At 38.7% G+C, this 22,950-nt stretch overlaps 1 protein-coding gene across 1 annotated transcript in view; it reads right to left on the bottom strand.

Annotated features, from left to right (window-relative positions):
- Positions 1 to 22,950, bottom strand: part of JARID2 (jumonji and AT-rich interaction domain containing 2) — a 257,357-nt gene that overhangs the window by 85,711 nt on the left and 148,696 nt on the right. Inside the window, exon 3 of the mRNA XM_060774854.2 lies at positions 4,487 to 4,628. Within this exon, the coding sequence (XP_060630837.2) occupies positions 4,487 to 4,628 (142 nt within the window). The remainder of the gene's footprint in view (positions 1 to 4,486; positions 4,629 to 22,950) is intronic.

The following is a 22,950-nucleotide window of genomic DNA, read 5'->3' as shown; positions in this document are numbered from 1 at the left end:
AGCATGTGATTTTTTCACCGAAGACAACACCTCTCTAGGAATTTTTAGGTTGATGGTAGAATTGTGAAGGAACTAGATTTCCAGAAATGGCATTCTAATCAAATCTGTAAATAATCTAATGTGCCGAAATCAAATGCAGAGGGCCAATTGTACTTATCTTACATGCTCACAACCATGTTGCGTAAATGAGCCTCCAACAACACAATAAAAGCTAGTATTACCACCTGTACTACCCAAATAATGCTGCTGACACTATTGCATTCCCACATGTCCACTCAAAACGAATGACGATATCTTTAAACTATTCCTGAATAGATTGGGGTATAGCACTTCTCCACTTAACTATTTTCACTTAACACTATAGTATATGGTCAGGTTAGGCACAGATTTAATTAAAAACAATATTGCATCTTCTCTGAAGCCTGATTTACTACCTCACAAGGGCCTCAAAGGGCCTTTGCTTCATTATCGGTGCAAAGCTTACAACTTGTTCCAATGCACACAGCAACAAGACATACAGCCCATGTGGCATTACTAGAAAACCAAACCCAATGCATATGCTAGTTAGGGGAGTGAGAGAATCACTGATAGCCTAGCTCTGGCATGCGCCTTGATTAAACGCATATTTCACTGGGCAGCGTGCCATCAGTTTTGCGCAAGGCTGCACAGAAACATTTAACCGCTAGGGGGCAAAACCTACCAAATGTAGATAAAAATCAATGTGTGTATGTTTTTTTTTAAAGACTCTTTTTTACTTTATACTATAATGCCTATTAACCATATCTTAAAACACATACAACTATGTAAGAAACAGAGATGATTGTAACTAGACGAAGGAAGGGTGTTCAAAGGTTAAATTTCTCATTCTTGATCAAAAGTGCTATCAACTGGTGATTAAGAGTTAGATCAGGATTGTTTTAGACACATTCTTCTCATCTGCTTTCACAGATAGTGATATTGGATCCAGAAAGATACTTATTGGTTGTATAGCTAGATTTTTTGAGTGCTCAAGTATTATTTTAAAAAATTAACTACAAGCATGTCAAAGTGTCATATATAAAACCTAAACTCAGATACTACTTTACAATTGGTCTAAATTCGTTAAATAACTTGAACTAGAGAAGACCCACTGAATCAAGTGTATTCATTTTCAACAGTTGTTCAATGGGACTACTTTGACTGGAATTAATGAACAGGAATCCAGTATTCTTTCACAATGTAGAGAAAAACAAATTTGTGTTTTCTTACACATAAATTATCTGAAAAGTATTACAAAAATTGAAAAATACACCTGTCTTTTCAGATTTTTTTTAAGCTGATGTTGCTATTGTTCCTTTGGAGTAAAACATGTAGGGAAGCACAAATGTTCCTCTATAAATCTATTTTGTTATACACATATAGTCTATAAACTGTCCATTGCCCAGTGTGCAATAAATCTCACCACATAAAAGCAATGGATGTGGCTCTTAATGAGACATGCCACATTATCACAGGATGTCTACACCCTACATCACTGGAGAAATTATACTGTTTCGCTGGTATTGCACCACCTGACATCCGTTGGGAAGTAGCAGCATGTAATGAGAATGACTACTTTGGGAATGACTAGTTCTAGCTCAGCCCTAGACATTGTTGAATATGGCCTTATTCTTCCTACCAATTACCCAGGTCACTTCCTCTAATAGGCCCTGGAAATAAACAGCCATAGAGGCCCTGCTATAGCACTGCACTTAATTCCCGGGCCCCCTAGAATTTTTGAGCTTGCAGTAATCTCGGCCTGGCCTTTTAAATTGCCTTGAACAGGCAGTATTACTTTTAATATATATGTGTTATGGCAAAAAAAAAATGCTTATATTGTTTTGTTAATCTTATAGTTATGTTGTTTATTCTATATGTATTGATGATGTTACTTGGAAACCACTCTGAATCCCCCTGGAGAGATAGAGCGGTATATAAATAAAGTTTTATTATTACATTATTTCATAATGAAAGGACCAAGGCATTGACATCTCCAACCCATTCTCTGTTTGGACATCAGCCAGCACACCTTAAATCAAGAAATAGCTTCCTAAGATCTACAGAGATACTCGCAGGAACACCTCAGCAAGTGAGAGTCCAAAAGTGGCAGACTAAAACCCGGAACCTCAATCAGTGGCTGATAACAGATGAGAAACTCACCCCTGAGCACACAAAAGATTGGGTGATCTGGAAGGTGCTGAACAGGCTGCACTCTGGCACCACAAGATATAGAGCTAACCTTAAAAATGGGGCTACAAAGTGGAGTCCACAGCATGTGAGTGCGGAGAAGAGCAAACCACAGACCACCTACTACAATGCAACCTGACCTTCTCACAGCGACACCAGAGGCACTCCAAGTGGCCATCTTCTGGTCAAAGGACATTTAGTACAATGCTAAGTTTTTAACTTTGTTTGTGGTATTTCTATACATTATAACTGTATTCTCAATTTTCTTCTGACACAATAAAATTGCTAACCATAATTCAAATAATATTTGTCCTATTGTTTACTGAATCACTTTATTTTTACAGGAATAAGACCCAATCAATAACTACTAATAAAATTTTATTTCCCCCCAAATTTCTTTCAAATTTGGATTTGTTTCTGTCTTCAAGCAATTTCCCAACATGAATGGGAAATGGTGAGAATGTAGTGGTCTAAATAAAAATATCAGCCAACACATTAATTTTAATTAATTATCCCAACAGCTGCTTATGCTAACAAGCCCCCCAAAAAGGTTAAAAATTTGAGAATTAATGTGTAGAAAAGGGCTGAACCTCCATCCTCCTTATTTGCCAATAAGAACAGAAAAATATGCAAGAAGCTAATTCCAAGATTTCCTTTAAACTCTACAATTTTAAGAAAATATTCTGTTTCGGTGTTGAGGGGTTCCCCCTTTATACTTTAAACATATCAGGAATTTGTGCCAGTTTTCTAAAAAAAATAATTTTAAATTAAGGCTTTATATGGCCTTTTTAAAGTAATTTTTCCATCTCTGCATGCTTGCATTAGGCATGCACAACTCCAATGGGTTTCATTTTTCATAAATACAATGGACATTCTCTCCACTCCATTTTCAAGACTATCTGGAAAAATAAAGTAAAATTCTACAGAAAAATGCTTCGGGATTTCAAGTACGGATTATTGACAGGGTACATTTTGCTTCGAGGCTGTGGCACTGCCTTTTCAGTAAGCCACCCTTTTCCAGACATCCAATTTTCCTTCTTAACTCAATGCAAGAAAGAAAATCCCCCATAACTCACTCCGTATTTCCAGTATGTTTTCTGTAAGAAATTGGCAGGAGCCCCCCTCCATCTTAGTTCACATTTAGGAAGTGGCCCAGATTGCAATATAATGAGAGTCAACAAGGATTTCATTACTGACTTCTAGCAGACAGGAGCAAGATTGTTAGAGTATTATCTCCCAGTCGCCCCCCTACCGACAATAGCCAACATCTTTATAATGAGGTCCCCTATACAGACAGCCCGCCCTGATTATCTGTGCTTTTTAAACTCTTGTCCTTTGGATCCATTCCAAGCAAATCAAATGTGATGACACTAACGCTCCTCTCTCATGAAATTACATTATTTGTATGTAAACTATACCGCGACAAGGACAATTACCTTCCGAGATTTGAATAAATAGTATGACTCCATGTTTTGTTTAACAACGCAAGCTCTGCAAAAATAAAGGGCAGGGGATGGTGGTGAGCATGGAATTCAAAAAAATAAAAGACTCCCAGAAAACCTGAAAGGGACATTTGCTTCGAATGGACAAAAGACAATGAAACAGTTTTCACATGCAGAATGTGCATTGTTTTCCGAACACATTTTAAAAAATATTTCTGTAAAAGAGATGGAAACTGTGGATTTTCAATGTAAAATAACAAGTGGTACACACATAGTGATGCTTTTGCTTGCTTTGCCATCTCTTCCAGACAGAACATCTTTTTACAGCAGGGAAAACAAGGCTTGGGGTGCATCTAGAATAGACTATAGAATTAATACACTCTGGCATCACTTTAACTGTCATGGCTCTCAGGATGCTAAAGCAATGAGCCATGGCAGTTCAAATGGTGTCAAACTGCATTAATTCTACAGTGTAGATGAACCCTAAGGCCATTTACTTTCTGAAGGCCATGAAATAAAGTCTACATCTTAACATACACCATACAATGGATTTCTCTGCATTGCTTGGATACTTTTAGCATGGAATGTGGATGAGCTCCCTGTGTCAGCTCCAGCTCCCCATGTGAGGACATGAGAGAAACCTCCCACAAGGATGGTAAAACATCAAAATATCCAGGCATCCCCTGGGCAATGTCCTTGCAGACAGCCAATTCTCTCACACCAGAAGCAACTTGCAGTTTCTCAAGTCATTCCTGACACACAAAAAAACCATGGATGGCATCATTCACTATATTGATTTATGTATTGGGATTTATTACTGGGATTTAGGAGAATCTGACCTTTTTCTTGATGGCCCTTCTTCAAAATCTGAAGAACTAACGTCATTGCTAGTTGAGGACACTTGTGATGCATCATCCTTCTCATTCTCCAGATGTTCAGCACCTTGTCGTAATCCTTTCGACTGTCCATTACTAAGGAGTCCTGCAATTAAGAAAGACAAAGGGATAAGCATGAGAAAAAATGGTAAAACAAGAGGCCCGACAAGATACAAATACTCAGAAAAGACTCCACTACTATTGATTTCAAAGATGTAATTGTACAAAATGTAGCCTGATCAAGATGTTTAAATAATACTTTCAGAGACCAGATACACAGCTTAAACTATTTCACTTTTTCCCCTGTTGTCTTTTCTGCAATCTACATTACAAAGCTGAGATTTCAATTGAAACCTTTCTCACACACCACTCTCTTTAAATTTTATTCATTTTTTTAAAAGGAAGCTTTATTTTAACAGTGAAACAATAAGGCTTTGATTTTCTTAAAAGTATTGGATTTTAGAAGCATGATTACAAAGAAAGGAAAAAGAAAAAGAAAAGAGAAGGCTGGGCGGATACACTAATATACTCTGACTATATTTCCAAAACACATTTTCTTTAAGTTGTCATGAACTGGCAAGGCAGCTTGCTTAATAAAATTCAATACAATAATCAAAGAGCAAAAATCAATACAATGGAAGCAATAATAAAAACACTCAGTCTCCCAAGTCATTTTAAGTAACTGCAGCTAAAACATTTCCACAAAATAAAACTCAAGATAAAGCGAAAGAAAGCAAGTTGGGGATTCAGAAATGTCCTAAAGGCTTTGAGCTAATAGGCTTTAATGGACCACAGATCTCAGGGACAAACTAGACATGATGGAAGCAGGTGTGTTTGCTGTTTGGGCCTGCTTAATCACACATAAGGCAGGGGTCTCTGGGTTTAGTTAAACATTAAATATGAATAAAAGGGATATGGGTGCAAGGAGATGAACCATCCCGCCTGCCTTATCAATATGCGTGTGTTCTTGAATTTCAACCTATTTTCCCACACAAGCTTAAATTTATCTAGTCCAAGCATCACTCAGGAGTCAGTGTAATGTAATGGCCGTAAACCATGAGTGGGAATCTTCTGGCCTTCCCAGTGTTGTTGAGCTGCAATTCCCAGCACTCCCCACAACTAGCTGTACTACCTAAGGCTGCTAAGACTTGTTGTGTAATATCACATGGAAGACATATGATTCCCATTACAGGTAGTGAACTAGACTATTGATCTCCCTCACAAGGTTGCTATGATAGTGAAATGGGGTAAAAAAGAGAGTGTACACTACACTCTCTAACAATAAAAGGCAATTATAACAAATAAATAAATAATTGGTGTAATTCTGCCATCTTCCCCTGTGTTATTTCATATTCGAGACATCTTTGGGAGGTTCTACAAAGACACTATAATTCAGTTTGGAAGTGGATTAAAACAAAACCTGTGCAGCACCTACACAAACACCCCAGGGACTGGTTCAGGGCTGACTGTGGATCAGAATTCAACCTAGGAACCACAGTATTCATGGCTATAGAACTGCTGGAAAGTGCAGTTTTTTAAATCTTAACCAGTCCACCAAGATGTGCTAATGTACATGTCCATGTCCATGTAGGATTACTCTGCTCCGAGCCCTGATTGCTCCGATCAGCTGCAGTGCATTATCTGGCTTGTTTCAGACTTGAGTTGTGCAAAAATTCGGACACGGGTGGTAAACCATAAGTATTTTGGCAAACTTGTACTTATGATGCAACTTACAAACCCAGAGCCGTCGTCCCCACCCAATATATACTAATCAAAACACCGATCTCTGAAAATTTTGGAAGAAGTTTGTTTGTTTTCACATGTCTTTATGTGTCAGCTTGTTTTTGAGCGCAAGCAAACTCTCATGGGAGATGCAGCCAAACTAGCTCCATCACATGCTCTCCTCAGCCTATCAAAACTGAGGGAGTGAAGAAGAGAGGAAGTAGAGTTCTGGCTCCTGATTTTTCTCTATCTCAGCAGGAGCCAGCAGCCATGTTGCCTCCTCTTGTCATTCTGAAAAACAATGGAGGTATCAGGAGCTCATTTTTTTATCTATTCTCAATGCTCTTGCATGCAGCTACCAGTCTAGAAATCATAGCCAGCCAACCAGCAGCAGGCAGCCCACCATATCTTAAGAGCCTATTAGGATCATTGTGTGTGTGTGTTTGTGGAGGGGCGGGGGTCAATTTACTAGGATTCATTTTAGAGCAGTGGTTTCCAAACATTCTTTGACCAGGGACCACTTTGACCAGGGACCACTCTCCAACATTAGTATCAAAAGGGTTACGAATAAGTTTTTGGTCAACTTTAGATTTGGTTTGGGGTGCTGATTCAGAAAATTACTTTGGATAGTTCACATCAGTTCTAGTTGCTGATACAGAACATACGCCATGGTCAGCGACAGGTAGGAGTGTCAGGCAGCACGAAAGGAGCGGAAATAAAATAAAATAAAAAATAAAGAGGAAGGAGGCTCATGGACCAGATTTTTGTTCTCGCGGCTCACTAGTGGTCTGCCCACAGGTTAAGAATCACTGTTTTAGAGAGTGACTCAGCAATGGTGCTGAATGTTTTTTTAAAATCCCTAAAAATCAGTTGATGTGTGAATCTTTCTGAAACTTTGGAAAAATTGTGTCTTCCAAAGTTTTTATGTAAAAAAAATATTTTTCATATTTTATAATTCCCAAAAATCAATGGAAGAGTGAAATATTCTGAAACTTGGGGGGGGGGGGCTTCCCTGGTTGCTACAAGTGTAGCAAGTTTCCTCCTGATAGCCATAAAATGATGGAGGGAATAGCCTCAGAAGTGTTCTCATTGGCACAAATGAGCAGATTAATGAAACAAAGTATTATCAATTCTTGGTGTTTCGAATTTAAAACAAAATGGACTCTTTAAGATAGTTTAGAAACACCCATGAAACATTGCACATCTGAACTGATGAGGATTGAGAATACCTCAAATGTGGTAAAGACTTGTATCTGTGTCGATACTGATGTTAACAGGAGATAAATATACCACAGCAGAAATTTTTCATTCATTCTTTCAGGATACTTTTTGTAGAAAAAAAGTCCAGTTAAGATAGAGTCCTGAAAACTCTACAAAGAAGACTATGCCAGAAAACGTTTCCTGATATCTGTACTCCAACATTGCAAGCATACACTGTATTTTAGAGGAAGGAATTGGCAAACTACTTTTGAGTATTTCTTGCCTAAAAATTCCCTATGAAATTCAAGATGTTGCCCTAAGATGTCAGGCATCTTGACAGCATATATGCCTAGGGTCACCACCTGGGTTTCTATGGCCAAGCGGGGATTAGAAGTCTAGTCTCAAGAGTTATAGATCAAGACTCAAACCACTATACAACAGTCTCTTTCATTTGAAATATGAGAAAAGTACATTAAATTGGAATTGCGATGGTATATCTGGTTTTTAAAAATGGATTTAGTTGCTTCAGTTAGGATAAAAGACAAAGTTAACATTTTATTTTTAAGCTGCAATCATGTTATTGCCTGTACTTTTTGTATTTAATTTCCCCTTCAACCTCACTATCTATAATCCCACCCTCAGCCATGTGTCCTATACGTTTACATTTGAAATACTACACAGCTAGAATGTGTATGGAAATTGGAGGGAAGCCCATTCTGTAATAATTTGTTAATGTTTAAGGCACTATGGGATTTTTTTTACTATGAGTCTGTCAGTCTCTTTGCTTCAATAATAGTTTATTAAAATAATTAGGGTAGAAAGCAAATCAGCTGAGGAGCAACCCTAACCATTGCATAAACAAAAGATCACCATCATTCACAAAATATGCTTTGGCATTGAATTGTTGCCTATCTATAAGTCGTCTTGAGTCCTCTTTGGGGTCCAGAATGGCGGGATATAAAGATAGTAAATAAATAAATAAATAAATAAATAAATAAATAAATTAGTAAAGGTGCAAGACTTTCTTCTAGTAAAGAAATGCTGAAAAACTGTTCATTATGTCACTTTAAAGCCACAAAATGTTTACGAAAATACAAAATCTGCTACACAAATAGCTGTACCAAAGGTCTCAGAAAGTAATATACAACAGGTTTAATATTTGATTTTTTTTAAAAACCTAATTCCTACAATAATTTATATTATATCTTGGAAAATAGTCTCTATTGCCCCACAGCTCCGTAACGCTCTTCAATATGCCTTATAAAAGCAGATCTTCTCCTTTACCGTTTTCATTATTAATAGCTTTTCCTCCACCACTCTGTTTAACTCCTAACATAGCAGCAGGAAGTAGTGACACTGTGGTCATATCTACAATGAAACTTCGCTCACAAAGAGTGGCTGGGTTCATTCACTCAACCTACCTTACACACTGAAAGAGTGTGCAGGGAGTGTGTGTCCTCAGCTACACTGAATAACATTAGCTACATGCACATCAGCCATGTCCTCTGGTAGTTGCATACTAAACATGCTGCCAAACACACAGTCAGAAGCAAATTTGTGACTAACTGGGCTCACATCACAATCAAGGGAATGCATTAGGAGATCATGCAAATTCTCTATTTTTGTTGCATTCCTACCTTTTTCCCCAAATCTAGTATTCAAGGGTCCTTATACCAATTAAAACAGATACACATAAAACCTGCAATCACTAAAAGCATATTAAGTTTAAAAATATAGTATGAACCCTCTCTGTACCTGTACTCTTGTCCAACAAAATATGGTATGTGCTCTCTAGGATTTTCTAGGTCCTTTTGCATGACACTATGGTATTATCGGACCAAAACTAATTCATTTCAATAAAGTTTGTTATTATGCACTGTTTTGCTTCCCTTGCGGATATGCAAGACATACAAAGTAGACTGCAAATCAAATTGAATATAAGTTTAAAACTATATCATTAAAAAACAACTAATATGAACAACATAGGGCATCACTGAAGGCCTCATAATGTCCACAAACCAGACAGACAAATAAAAAGCCATGAGAAGAAAAACAAGAAAGGAATCAGCATATGCATTCTAGGAAAGGAAGTCCAAAATCGGGAAGCAGCCATGAAGAAGAGCTATCTTCCTTGTTCATACCAGATGTACCTATAACAGTAGTAGGATGGAAATAAAGCCCTTTTCTAAACGTTGCAAACCTTGTGCAGATTCCTATGGGAGAATATATACCTTCAGAAAACCTGGATCTAAGCCATGTAGGGCTTTATAGGTTAAAAGTGGTATTGTAGAACATCTAGCTGTGCAGATTCCTATGGGAAAATACATACCTTCAAACAACCTGGATCTGAGCCATGTAGGGCTTTATAGGCTAAAAGTGGTATTATAGATCATCACAGCCAATTTTATCACACGTTTGCCCTCCAAGTGAGATAAAAAGTATAAAAACACATGGCAAAATGACTTGCCTCCAACCAAAATAATGCTTTCATTGAACTCACATTAAAATGACAACACTGCACTCATTCAAGCCCACAATTTCAAGAGTCAGTTTATTGTTTTATTTACACAGTACAGTTGTTTTTCCCCTAAAGTTAATTAGTTAGCATGTGATATATATTATGTGAAATCTTTAATGCATTTGGTCATTCACTATCAGAAGTTTGTTGTGTTTTTTGTTACTTTTCCTGCTGAGTAGGTCTCCCACAGCCTCTGAACCTGACACGGGCTGCAGATGGTCACCTTGCCCCTACTCCCAGAAATGACCTCTATTGTTCCTTCCTTTAAACAAAATGCAAGCCACCTGGAATGTGTGTGGCTTCTCCGCAAGTGTAACAACACTCCAGGAAGCATCCCAGAAGTGTAAAGACCCAGATTTCCAGAAGTAGTTTCCAGGGAAAAAATGGGAGGGAATCAGGGTTTTTTTTAAAAAAAAAAAACAGACTAAGAGAGAACTTTCTCCACTAGTGTGGCAAGCCTCCTTGTAATGGAAAAACCCTATTCTTGTTGCAGAAGACAGGGATCTGGCCACTTGTTACATTAATCCAGAAAGTAACAGCATGTGATGGTCATTACCTCCAAAAGAAATAAATTAAGACCACATGTCATAGGTCACTTCCTTTCACAGCTAAGCTGACCTAATTTTGGGGAGGAGATAGCATCACAATAATGGTCCTTGTGGAACAAGCCAAAGCCCAACTGAGTCTGGAAATCTCCTTTCCCAAAGCAACTAACCCACAGGAAGCCCATGAGAAGGGCAACAACCTGTCCATTAAAGTTAGGGTTATGTAGACTGAAATGTGCTTCCGTACCTTTCATAGTTATGTTGCTTATTATCTGGTTGTTGAAATTCCCTCTTTTACACAACTATGAGAAGTACAGGAGCTGTGTCATGTTTTCATTACCAAATGAAAACCCAAAGGAGCCTGATCATGCAAGCTAAGCAGGGTCAACCCTTGTTAGTGCTTGGACGGGAGATGGTCGACGAATATCACGCACTCTAGGCAAGGGCTTTTTCCACTTTTTCCACTTGCAACCCCTTTCTGTTGTCTTCCAGGAGGTTCTCATCTGATAACTAGGCAGAGTTTAACCAAACTCAGGATGTGCCAAGACCAGATTTACTAAAACACTAGCTGTACCCGGCCACGCGTTGCTGTGGCCCTCAGAAAACAGAGGATTTGCAGACATGAAGCAATCTGGGCTAGGGAACTCCTGCCCCCTACAGTTTCCTGCTGTCTAGTAGAAGCCAGGCTGTTAAGGTGCAAGTTGGTATGGAAAATAAAGTAACGAGAAGCAGCCACTGATGCTGCAAGGCTTTTCAGTTGTATTCATGCTGGACAAAACACCCAAAAAAGCCTCTTTGAAACAGAGGCTGGGTGGCCATCTGTTGGGGGTGCTTTGAATGTGGTTTTCCTGCTTCTTCACAGAATGGGGTTGGCCTGGGTGGCCCACCAGGTGTCTCCCAACTCTAGGACTCTAATCCTTCCTTCCTTCCTTCCTTCCTTCCTTCCTTCCTTCCTTCCTTCCTTCCTTCCTTCCTTCCTTCCTTCCTTCCTCCCTCCCTCCCTCCCTCCCTCTCTCCCTCCCTGCTTCTTCCCTTCCTTTCCTCTCCCATCCCTGCCTCCTTTCCCTTCCTTCCTCTTTCTTTCCTTCTACCTTTCCTTCCATTCATAATCTTTTCTTATCTTCATCAATCCTTTTCTTCCTTTCTTCTTTTCCTTTCTTTCCCCTCTTTTCCCCCGAGACAGTTTGTAAGGGTTTTTAAAAGGGTTTTTTTTGGGGGGGGGAGTGAAAGGGGGGATGTGGAGCCCAAGTGGGAGAGCTGCTGGCCTTCTCATGGTTCGCATCCTCCCTTCACCCAAAGGCGGGGGAGGGGGCAGTGTGCAGCCGCTCCTGCAGTCAGGCTTGCCTTGCAATCCTCTGGTCTTGGGGAAAGAGTTGCCTGGTAGCCTTGTGGGCCTCATGGAGCCACTGTGGTGGCTCCAGCTGCTGCCGGGGCTTGCCTCGCCAAGCTCCCACCCCTCTGTTGAGCCAGGCCTTCTCCTTCTTTCCCTCTTTCCTTTCCTCAATCCTCCCCTCCCCAAAAGAAAAAGGACTCTGCCTTCCCGCATGGAAAGGGACTCCATGGCGAGGCTTCTCTTCCCTTACAGCGGTTGGTGCTTCATTCTTCTCGCGCAATGGAGAGAGGAGCTTTTGCGCATGCTCTGTAAGGCATTTTTATTTTTGGGGAGTTTTAAGTTATTTCCCCTTTATTTTATCAGGGTTTTTTTTTGTTTGAAAGACATAGATCGAATTAGAATGTGTTTTGCTGCCAAATTGGGTGTTAATTTGTCCAGTAGTTTTTGAGTTCTGTTAATCCCACAAACAAACATTACATTTTTATTTATATAGATTGAATATTTCCAAGTTCTGGCTAACAGAAGAAAAATACAGCACATAGCTTTTGTTTTGTTGTGTCAGGAGCAACCGCTCCTGTTGTGAGAGAAGTGGCCGTCTGCAAGGACATTGCCCAGGGGACGCCTGGATGATTTTTGATGTTTTATCATCCTTGTGGGAGGCTTCTCTCATGTCCCCGCATGAGGAGCTGGAGCTAATAGAGGGAGCTCATCCGCCTCTCCTCGGATTCGAACTTGCGACCTGTCGGTCTTCAGTCCTGCCGGCACAGTGCTTTAACCCACTGCGCCACCGGGGGCTCCTAGCACATAACTGAGGTAGCACATATCAACATCCCAAGTTCCAAATGTACAAAACGATAGACAGGGTTCCAAAATCAAGCCAGATAATCAAAGTTAAACTGAAGTCCAAAGGTACAAACCAGAATTTAGGTCCATACATCAAGCCAGGGAGCCAGTCCAGGGTTCAGATTCAAGGTTTAATGGTATACCAAGGTCCAAAGCAAGGTTTCGGGAAATAGCAGAGTTCAAAACAGGATTACAGGAACAAGGTCTGGATCCAGAAGTCTATCCCAAAGGTAATAGCCAAGATCCAGGACAAAAGTACCAAAGGATGACGTTACTGCTACTAAAGAGTATTGCGTCCAGACTTCCTTTTATCCAGAGATTTTCAGCTGCTACCCATTTCAGCAGGCCTGAAGCATTTTCTGCAGAGCCCACTGTAAACACTGCAAGATTTTGTTAACGGATCTGTGTACATATCTAAAACAACCACTAGTTGACATTCAAAAACCTTTTACTTTTGCCAAATTTTTCATGACTCCCAACATATACAAGTTTGGCAGCTCAGTGGTTTAACCCATTGCACCACCAGGAGACCCAACTGTACGTTACCTGACTGCAGCAATTTCTGAGTTCGTATCAGGAAGGAGACAAACACAGCCAGACTGGCATAAAATCAGTTTAAAATCCCTTCGTTTTACAACATCCCTAGGTTTCCATGCATTACTCAGAACACCTCTGTGATGGGGTGTCCCCATACCATTTAGATAGGGAACCTAAGCAAGTATAAGTCTCCCCCACTGCACATGCATACTCTTTAGCATATGTGGGAAATCGGACCCAGTACAAGGATTGCAATGAAAAGGATGAAGGTAGGTATTACGTTGTCCTTCTCCCTTCTAACTATGGCAATTCTAACTATGTGGTAGGAGAGCACAGCAGGAACTATCACTCTGTATTTATTCATTCCAATACATTACGGTTCCATCCAAGTCAAAGTCACACATATTGGCTTTATGCGTTTAAAAAATGCTTCCAAAAAGATATAAATTTCATCCTTGTGAGGAAGATTTATATGCTTGGCTGGCTGTCTCTCCTTTAGCAAAGAGCTGCAAAATAAAAACGTTTAAAACTTAACGCATAAATCCGTGTTTTGATTTGTCTGGCCTAATAAGACTGTGAGGTAGATTAAGAGCACAAAAGAAATCAAATTACCATACATAAAGTCTTTTCCCTTCTCATTAAAATTTCTTTGGAACATTAAAAAAGTGACATAATAACCGCAAAGATTTTTCAGAGCAGCCCATTACACCAAAACACTTTCTATGTAATAAAACAATATTTAGAAATAGCTTCAGTGATCCTGAAAAGTTATTTCGGTCTTGTTAGTGATCCAACATATACATTTGACATTAATTTCTAACTATTTCCTTTAATACGGCGTATTTTTTTTAAATGTCATTGATTAAATTTACAGTTAGCAAACTCCAGGGAAGTCTAAATCAAGCATATAATTTGAGGCCTTCTAGTTATTTAGGTAACCATTATGACTGAGCTGCACTTTTTTTTTTCAAGAGTTATATTTGTTCTGGAGGAATGCCATGCTGAAAAATCAGCCCTATGAAATGCATGTAGTTAAGAAAGGAGTCTTGTTGGCTGCTGTATCCTTTGCAATTAGTAAACAAATCTCTTCCGACTCCAAATTTATACTCGCATTACATTTGTTGAGAAATAGCTGAAGGAGCATTCCCACTCCAAAAAAAATCAACATTACTATCATTACAATGCTCCATTCTAGGCTTTCAACGAGACCATAGTAGTAACCAGAGATAAAGAAAAAGCATATTTTTATTATATCGCTACAGACAACACAGACCCTTTTTTAACTACCATATATACTCAACTATGAAATGACCCGAATATAAGCAAAGGTATCTATTTTACCACAAAAAAACTGGAAAAATGTATTGACTCAAGTATTAGCCGAGGGGGGAAATGCATCATCTATTGGTAAATCTATATAAATAAAAATGTAATGTTCGTTTGCGGGATTAACAGAACTCAAAAACCACTTGATGAATTGACACCAAATTTGGACACAAGACACCTAACAACCCAATGTATGTCCTTCACTCAAAAAATTGTTTTTGTCATTTGGGAGTTGTAGTTGCTGGGATTTATAGTTCACCTACAATCAAAGAGCATTCTGAACCCCTCCAGCGATGGAATTGAACCAAACTTGGCACACAGTTCTCCCATGACCAACAGAAAATACTGGAAGGGTTTGGTGGGCAGTGTCCTTTTGGAGTTGTAGTTCGCCTACATCCAGAGATCACTGTGGACTCAAACAATGATGGATCTGGACCAACCTCTATACGAATACTCAATATGCCTAAATGGGAACACTGGTGGAGTTTGGGGAAAATAGAATCTTGACATTTGGGAGTTGTAGTTGCTGGGATTTATAGTTCACCTACAGTCAAAGAGCATTCTGAACCCCACCAACAATAGAATTGGGCCAAACCTGCCACACAGAACCGCCATGTGGGCCACAGCAACGTGTGGTAGGGGATGGCTAGTTCAAAAATAATAATAGATACCAATAACATTACTTTAATTGAGGCATCGGTAGGTTAAATGTTTTTGAACATTTATATAAAACTGTAATTTAAAATAAGACTGCCCAACTGTGATTAAACCATTATTCTAACTTTCTTCAATGTAAATGTGCTTACATATCCTTCCAATAATAATAGAGAGTAACATAATAAATGTAATAATAACAGTAATAATGGAGTAAAATAATGTAAATGTAATGATAATAGAAAATAGAGTAAAATAATCAATGTAATAATAGAGTAAAATAATATAAATGTAATAATAATAATAATAATAATAATAAATATAGTAAAATAATAAATGTAATAAAAATAATATTATTAATAACAGAGTAGAATAATAAATAACCTTGATTCTATGGGGGAATTTTTCAGCCTAAAAAAAAAGGACTGAAAAACTAGGCTTATATGCAAGTATATACAGTACTTTGTCTCGGGAGAAACTTTGTAACTCTCTCAGCATTACCTAACCATAATTTAATTAACACAGTGTCTCCAGAACAGGACTGCTCAGGAAAGCATCTGTTTTTATTATCTCCCCTGACCATCCAAGCTTGAAGGAAGGTGCTATATAACTCAAAAAGCTTGCTTCCAATGTATTAAAAGATCGTCTGGTCCCATAAATTACATCGTCTCGCTTGCTCTGTGTTTGTTGCTATGGCTGTTTACATTCTGGTTACTGGTAAGCTGTACTCCACGAAAGAGTCTAGAGGAGAGCTTTTGGTTTGGCCGACATTAATAAAACAAGTGGAAAAGCAAATTTCAATTACTACCTCCCCCATTCCTCTACAGAGAGAATACTGAGCCTAGCAGAAAGCGTAATAATAAAATCTATTCAAAGGGGTTAAAAATAGAGACCTAACCTCAAAGGAAATTGAGGCTGAAAATGCCATTCCTCCATAAAATTACATTATGAACCCTGCCATATCTAACGCTTCTCCTGAATTTTCCCTCATATTCAACTGGAGAAGGAAATTTCTTAGACTTAACAACTAACCCAAACCAAACCAGGATTTCAATAATCCAACTATGCTCTTTCAACTTAAATTATGTTCCTATGGCATCCATCATAAACTGTAAGATACCAATTACAAATGAAGTATAGCCTAAAATTACTTTTTAAAAAAACTGTAGAGAGGCTACAAAATGGCTGTTAATGCTACTTAGCATGGAATGGATACACACACATCTATTTCAAGTTCATGTCAGTATTATTTATTTATTTCTTATACTTGTATACCGCCGTTTCTCAGCCTGACCGGCGACTCAACACGGTTTACAACAAGATAAAATCAACAACAATATACAATGTAAAACCACAAAGGCATAAAATATAATATTAATCTAACAATAAACAACACCATACATCTCATAACTAAAATCATGATCCAGTTCGTCGTCCGATTTTCCAATTCCTGTAATCATCACATTGGTTGCACTGTTTAACCGAATGCTCGTTCAAACATCCAGGTTTTTAATCTTCTACGGAACACCATCAGCGAGGGGGCTGATCTTACCTCCATGGGGAGGGCGTTCCACAGCCGGGGGGCCACCACAGAAAAGGCCCTGTCTCTCGTCCCCGCCAGCCGCACCTGTGAAGCAGGCGGGATAGAGAGAAGGGCCTCCCCAGAAGATCTGAGGGTCCTGGCGGGCTGATAGGCAGAGATACGTTCGGATAGGTAACTTCGGATAGGTATCTCATATGTCCCTGCTATCAACTCTACTCCATCTTGTTTTATATTAATCTGTTCATAAAATCCAAAAATGTGCCTTTTAAAAGCTGCACAATTCTTCTCACATGTTTAGTGTGAAATCTGCATTTTGTGCAGTCATATTTTTGTACACTTTTTTCAGCAGATAATGTCAAATTGTAAAAAAAATGTGCAACTCAAAGACAGCCATATTCGCCTGGGAAATAGGAAGTGCTTAAAAATATGAACTGAATGAAATCCCCTGTCATCCACATTCAGTATAAAAAAATATACGAGGTAGCACTCTTTTTAAAATCTCTGTGCAAAAAAAAGAAGCAAAAAAGAGAAAAAAAGAAAATCACTTTTTTATTATCACTTTCAAAAAGTAAGAATATATTTTGTGCCCCCGACCACATTCTTTGTGCAAAAAATACTGATCCCAATTAAAGCTACATTTGGGGGAACCATTAAAAATATGTTTTAAAAAACCCTACAGTTGCAATCCCATTCCATAAGGATAAAACCTGCAATTTTTCACTCTCCTTTGTACAAACAATGAAGATTTATATCCCTACCCGTCAGCATCTTGAGCATTTACTGTCTCCCATAAAGTAGTAAAGAGTAGAATACTTAAATGGTCTAAAAACTCCCAACAGATCCCATCTGATTATGGAAGCTAAGCAGGATGAGCCCTGGTTTGTATTGGATAGGAGCAAACGGACCAACACCAGAACCACAGGCTATATTTCAGAGGAAGGGACTGGCAAAATCTCCTCTTAGTATTCCTTGTTTAAGAAAACCCTATGAAATTCATAGGGTCGCCATAAGTTAACCGGCAAACTGAAGGCACATACATAGGAACCATGGTAGCTAGACTGTAAATTCAAAATGAAAGGAAGGCTTCTGAGCTTCTCTAAGAGATGTATGGAGATGGAAACACCAAGCATGTGTGGCCTGCCCCATTACAGAGGTGCTTAGGTTGTGATGAAACATTCCCCATTCCTCTCCTTGACATCTAAGGTGAAACAGTTCAAGAGCAGCTTTATCATTTGGTTCTTCTGAATATATAAACACTGGTCTTGAGTCTCTGGAGAGTTACTCTTTTAAATTAATGAAGATAAAATGTTGTTTAAAACTGTCTTCTATGAATAATAAATGAACCATTGCACATACTTGTCCTCTCTACCTCTTACACATGAGTGAATGAAAGTTTTTTAAATAGTGGAAAATAAGCCTCAAGTATATGCAAAGAGCAGACTTTTCAGTAACCTTAATAATATTCAGGCTCAAAATGAGATACATCTGAAACATGTCACATGGAAAAAGACACTGGTGATTTCAAGGGAGGAAAGTTTTTTTAAATAATAATAATAATAATAATAATAATAATAATAATAATAATAATAATAATAATAATAATAATAATAAATAGTGGAAAATAAGCCTCAAGTATATGCAAAGAGCACCAGTCACACCTTCAAGGGTGGTGGGACTGAGAGCACGGCCTCCCCAGAAGATCTTAACCTCTGTGATGGACAGGGGATTTAATCAACCTTCCAACTTCGGTCTATTAGTTTACTCTTTCCTCCCTTGAAATCACCAGTGTCTTTTTCCATGTGACATGTTTTAGATGTATCTCATTTTGAGCCTGAATATTATTAAGGTTACTGCAAAGTCTGCTCTTTCATTCACTCATGTGTAAGAGGTAGAGAGGACAAGTATGTGCAATGGTTCATTTATTATTCATAGGAGATGGTGATGAAAATAATAATAATAATAATAATAATAATAATAATTATTATTATTATTATTATTATTATTATTATTATTATGTAGAAGGATAGACCAGATTTTAAATAGATGCTGGATGGCTGTTGGGGGAGCTTTGAATGTGATTTTCCTACTTTTTGGCAGGGGGTTGGACTGCATGGCCCACGAGGTCTCTTCCAACTCTATGATTCTAAGACTATAGCAATTTGCTTTCATCGGGTGAAAATCAACACCTGCGTTTGGTAGGTAAGGCACAAAACAGGTTCTTCATTTATGTAGGCATTACTTCACATATCTTTCAAAGGTACTGATTCAGTTTAGAGATTAAGGCAGTTGTTTCTCACTCACAAAAATGTCTGAGGACCAGCTGTGCTGGTACTGTGCCAATCAAAGTTGCATTCAATCCACACATTCCTTTCAACCCAGGGTAGATGAAAATCAGAGTAGTCCTCAATCAGAGGACTACTCTGATTGAGGTATTATGACAACATAGAGATTGTGCCCTTTGGATGGGGAGAACTTTGGATCTGGCATAGCTTGGCTCCTCCCATACTCCACTCCTCTCTGATCCCCTCCCCCACTTTTAATTTTCTGCCAGATTATCTCAGAAAGCAGAGCAATTGTGCCAGCTGGCAGAAGAGAGTTATGAGCAGCGTAGGCAACACAAGAGGTTTCTGCCTATTTCTAACCCTCTACAGCTGGCACATCTTTGAGACAGGATTCCACCATAACTGAAGAGCTACTGTTTATATCCCAATCATCAAACATTACAATTTATAATCATGGTGTAAGAGAAAAATGTGGCTTTTGAAAATTTGTGAAATCAAAAATAATCTAATTTATTATTTATTTTGGAAGCACATTTTTAATCCACTCTTTCCCCGAGTCTGTCCTTGCCTGAGACTACAGGAGAATGCCATGTAATTAGGAGGTACCTCCTATATGCTTCTATTTCTGGATAAACCACGTGGGAAGAGAGACAAGGCATTCTAGTGCTTTAGGAAATTTACGTCAAAAGAGTTGGACACATTTCAACAGACACACTGTTCTGTCTTCATAAGAGCAAAAAATAAAATAAAAATCCAGAGCCATAAATAATCCTTATAATGTATCTATTCACTATCTTGTATGGTTGCAGGGCTGTTTTTCAGATATGAAAAAGAAAACTAGCTTTTAAACATTAAATAAAAGCATAAATAGCATGTGAGTGCGCCACCTTTGTGGTGACTGCGAGCCATATGACAAAGCTCGTAGCATTTCAACGATAATCATGGTACACCAATATGGCTTTTCTGCTACTGTCATGCCCAAAAGTCTTAGCCCACTGCTTTTACATTCTGTAAAATAACAGAAGAATGATTTTATACATGTAGATAAACATCACTACTCTGGAAGTTAAGCGTACATGTCATTCTAGTGCAGATGAGTTTTGTCAGACTGTCAAAAGGAGGAGATCTCCAAAATAGAATTGACTTAATCATTGCATTTGAGGGAAACTACTTCACTCTTCCAATTACATACATCCTGATCTAAAATTGTTTGAAAGTCAAACAGCCAGAAACATACTCTTATTTTGTATTACTTCAAGGTATAAACACCCACTGAATGTGTGCAGACATTTCTGACAACTTGGTGGCTTTTTGTGTGTGTTAGTCACTCAAAAGATTAATATTCATCTAGACTTTCAAGGAACATTTCACTTGAAATGGCCACCATAGTTTGGTCGGTTCATGCACCACTTTTATCATGCATACAACTTAGACATCCAGATTAACAGCTGTCTTGCAGCTTTGGGATATGGCTATAAAACACAGGCAAGAATGCTGAAAAGTGCCACGACACAAACCACACAAGAGGGGCCAGTTCCCTATGGCAAGCTGCTGCAAATAAACACACAGAACAGCTGCCTTGTGAACACTGCTTTGAGCAGCCATTTCATGTGAAGGAAGTCGTAAAAAGAAAACGCCAGGGCAGAGCTTTCAAAACATTTCATGTTGGTGACACACTTTTTAGACATTTGGCAACACAGTAATTCAGTTTCATTAGCAAACCAATGGCTAAACCAACTCCTTATTAGAGATACGGATGCATACATAAATTGTAGTAAGAAAATATATGGAGACATAACATATCTCATTAAAAGCTTAAGCTCCAAGTGCTCGCAATGGGTTAAACCCTTGTGCCAGCTGAACTGCTGACTGAAAGGGCAGCGGTTCAAATCCGAAGAGTGGGGTGAGCTCCCATCTGTCAGCTCCAGCTTCTCATGCAGGAACATGAGAGAAGCCTCACACAGAACAGTAAAACATCCGGGCATCCCCTAGGCAATGTCCCTACAGACGGCCAATGCTCTCACACCAGAAGTGACTTGCAGTTTCTCAAGTCAATCCAGACACAAAAAAATTGAAAAGTTTTCATTAATATATTGTCGAAGGCTTTCATGGCCGGAATTACTAGGTTGTTGTAGGTTTTTTCAGGCTATATGGCCATGTTCTAGAGGCATTCTCTCCTGACGTTTCGCCTGCATCTATGGCAAGCATCCTCAGAACGCTACCTCTGAGGATGCTTGCCATAGGTGCAGGCAAAACGTCAGGAGAGAATGCCTCTAGAACATTTTCATTCATATATTTTAAAATATATAATTTATTGCTTATTTTATGCAGACTAAGAGGTTTCTCATTACATTTGTGCAACACACCTACACACTGCAGCTGACACACTAATGTGTCATGACATAGTCTGGAAAGCTCTGGGCTTGGGTATATTAAGCAGAATATCCACTTGTTAAGTTACTCTTAAAAACATTATATGCATTTACCATTCAGTGCATCAATATTTGCACAAACAAAAGTAAAAAAAAAAGGCATGCTGGGTGTAGCAAGATGCTTATTTAGCGATGTTGTATCAGACCAGATTTCCTACAATAGCCAAGCAGATGTACATTGGAAGCATCAACACAAGACAAGACCACTTCCACTGCCATTTGCCAACAACTGGTATTAAGAGCCACACAGCCCCTCATCCTGAAAGTAGTGCAGGCTTATCACATTAAAAAAAACACTAATTAATTTTGTAGTCCATTAACTTTTCAAATCAGTTTTTAAAGATGTTCTAGTTGATCAACCATTTAGCTTTGTGTACTGGGCAGAAAAGACTCTCCTTTTGTTCTGCACCAAAATATTTATCATCAAACTTCAATGAATGACCCCAAGTTCCAGACTGCATTTTATGGTGGTATAGATACAGCCCTAGTTAAAAGTAAAAAAAGCAGAGGAGGAGCTTGTCTTTCCCAGTAGGCTCTGGTGAAACCAAACTGCTGCAGCTTCTCCTAACTCTTCTGTTAATTCTCATTAACTTTGGCATTTTAATAACATTCTGATGTTGCTCAGTATGTTCCAGTTTGAATCTATGACATGCTGGAGGCTATGGTGCTTCCTTTTCTTGAGGATTTTTTTTCCATGTCAGGAGTGACTTGAGAAACTGCAAGTCACGTCTGGTGTGAGAGAATTGGTTGTCTGCAAGGATGTTGCCCAGGGGATGCCCATATGTTTTACCATCCAATGGGAGGCTTCTCTCTTGTCCTCACATGGGAAGCTGGAGCTGACAGAGGGGAGCTCACCTTGCTCCCTAGATTCGAACCGCTGACCTTTCGGTCAGCAATCCTGCCAGCACACTGGGGGTTCCTTTATTGAAGATGATATTTAGGAATTTATGCTGGTTGGAAAACAGCATGGCCCGGAAAAATAATGTTTAATGTAACTTCATGAAGCATAAACATTCCAGAACGTTTCGATATACTGATGCCAACGAAAGTGTTGTGTTTATCCTCAAGACAAAAAAAGAGAGTCAGAAATGCATCAGAAAATGTCTTCCAAAGGACTATATTCATTCTTTTAGGCATATCACATCCTCTGGTTGCCACAAACATCAGCTGAGATCTCTCTAAAAGTGAGACAGAGATCTTTTGAGGTATAGCTCAGCAGGGGTTAAATATATAGTGCTGTATACAATTCAGTTTGAACTGAGCAGAAAACTAGTAAGTACCGAGAAGGGGCAGATTTAGCACAGCTGGCAAAACCCGCAGTAACAGCCCAAGAAAAGGCACGTGAATATCAAACAAATAAAAATTGTCTGCAGCAGCAGACACAGAAAGCATTCACTGTGTATTCAGAAAGAAACACTGCTTCCTTCTTTCCTTCCAGCCATGAGAACAAAACCTGAGGATAATTTCACTCGAATAAAAGGCTATTTTGGAAC

This window comes from Anolis sagrei, chromosome 4 (assembly GCF_037176765.1).
Source record: "Anolis sagrei isolate rAnoSag1 chromosome 4, rAnoSag1.mat, whole genome shotgun sequence".
Classification (NCBI taxonomy): domain Eukaryota; kingdom Metazoa; phylum Chordata; class Lepidosauria; order Squamata; family Dactyloidae; genus Anolis; species Anolis sagrei.
The sequence above is the reverse complement of the archived record's forward strand: the minus strand, read 5'-3'. Positions and strand labels throughout refer to the sequence as shown.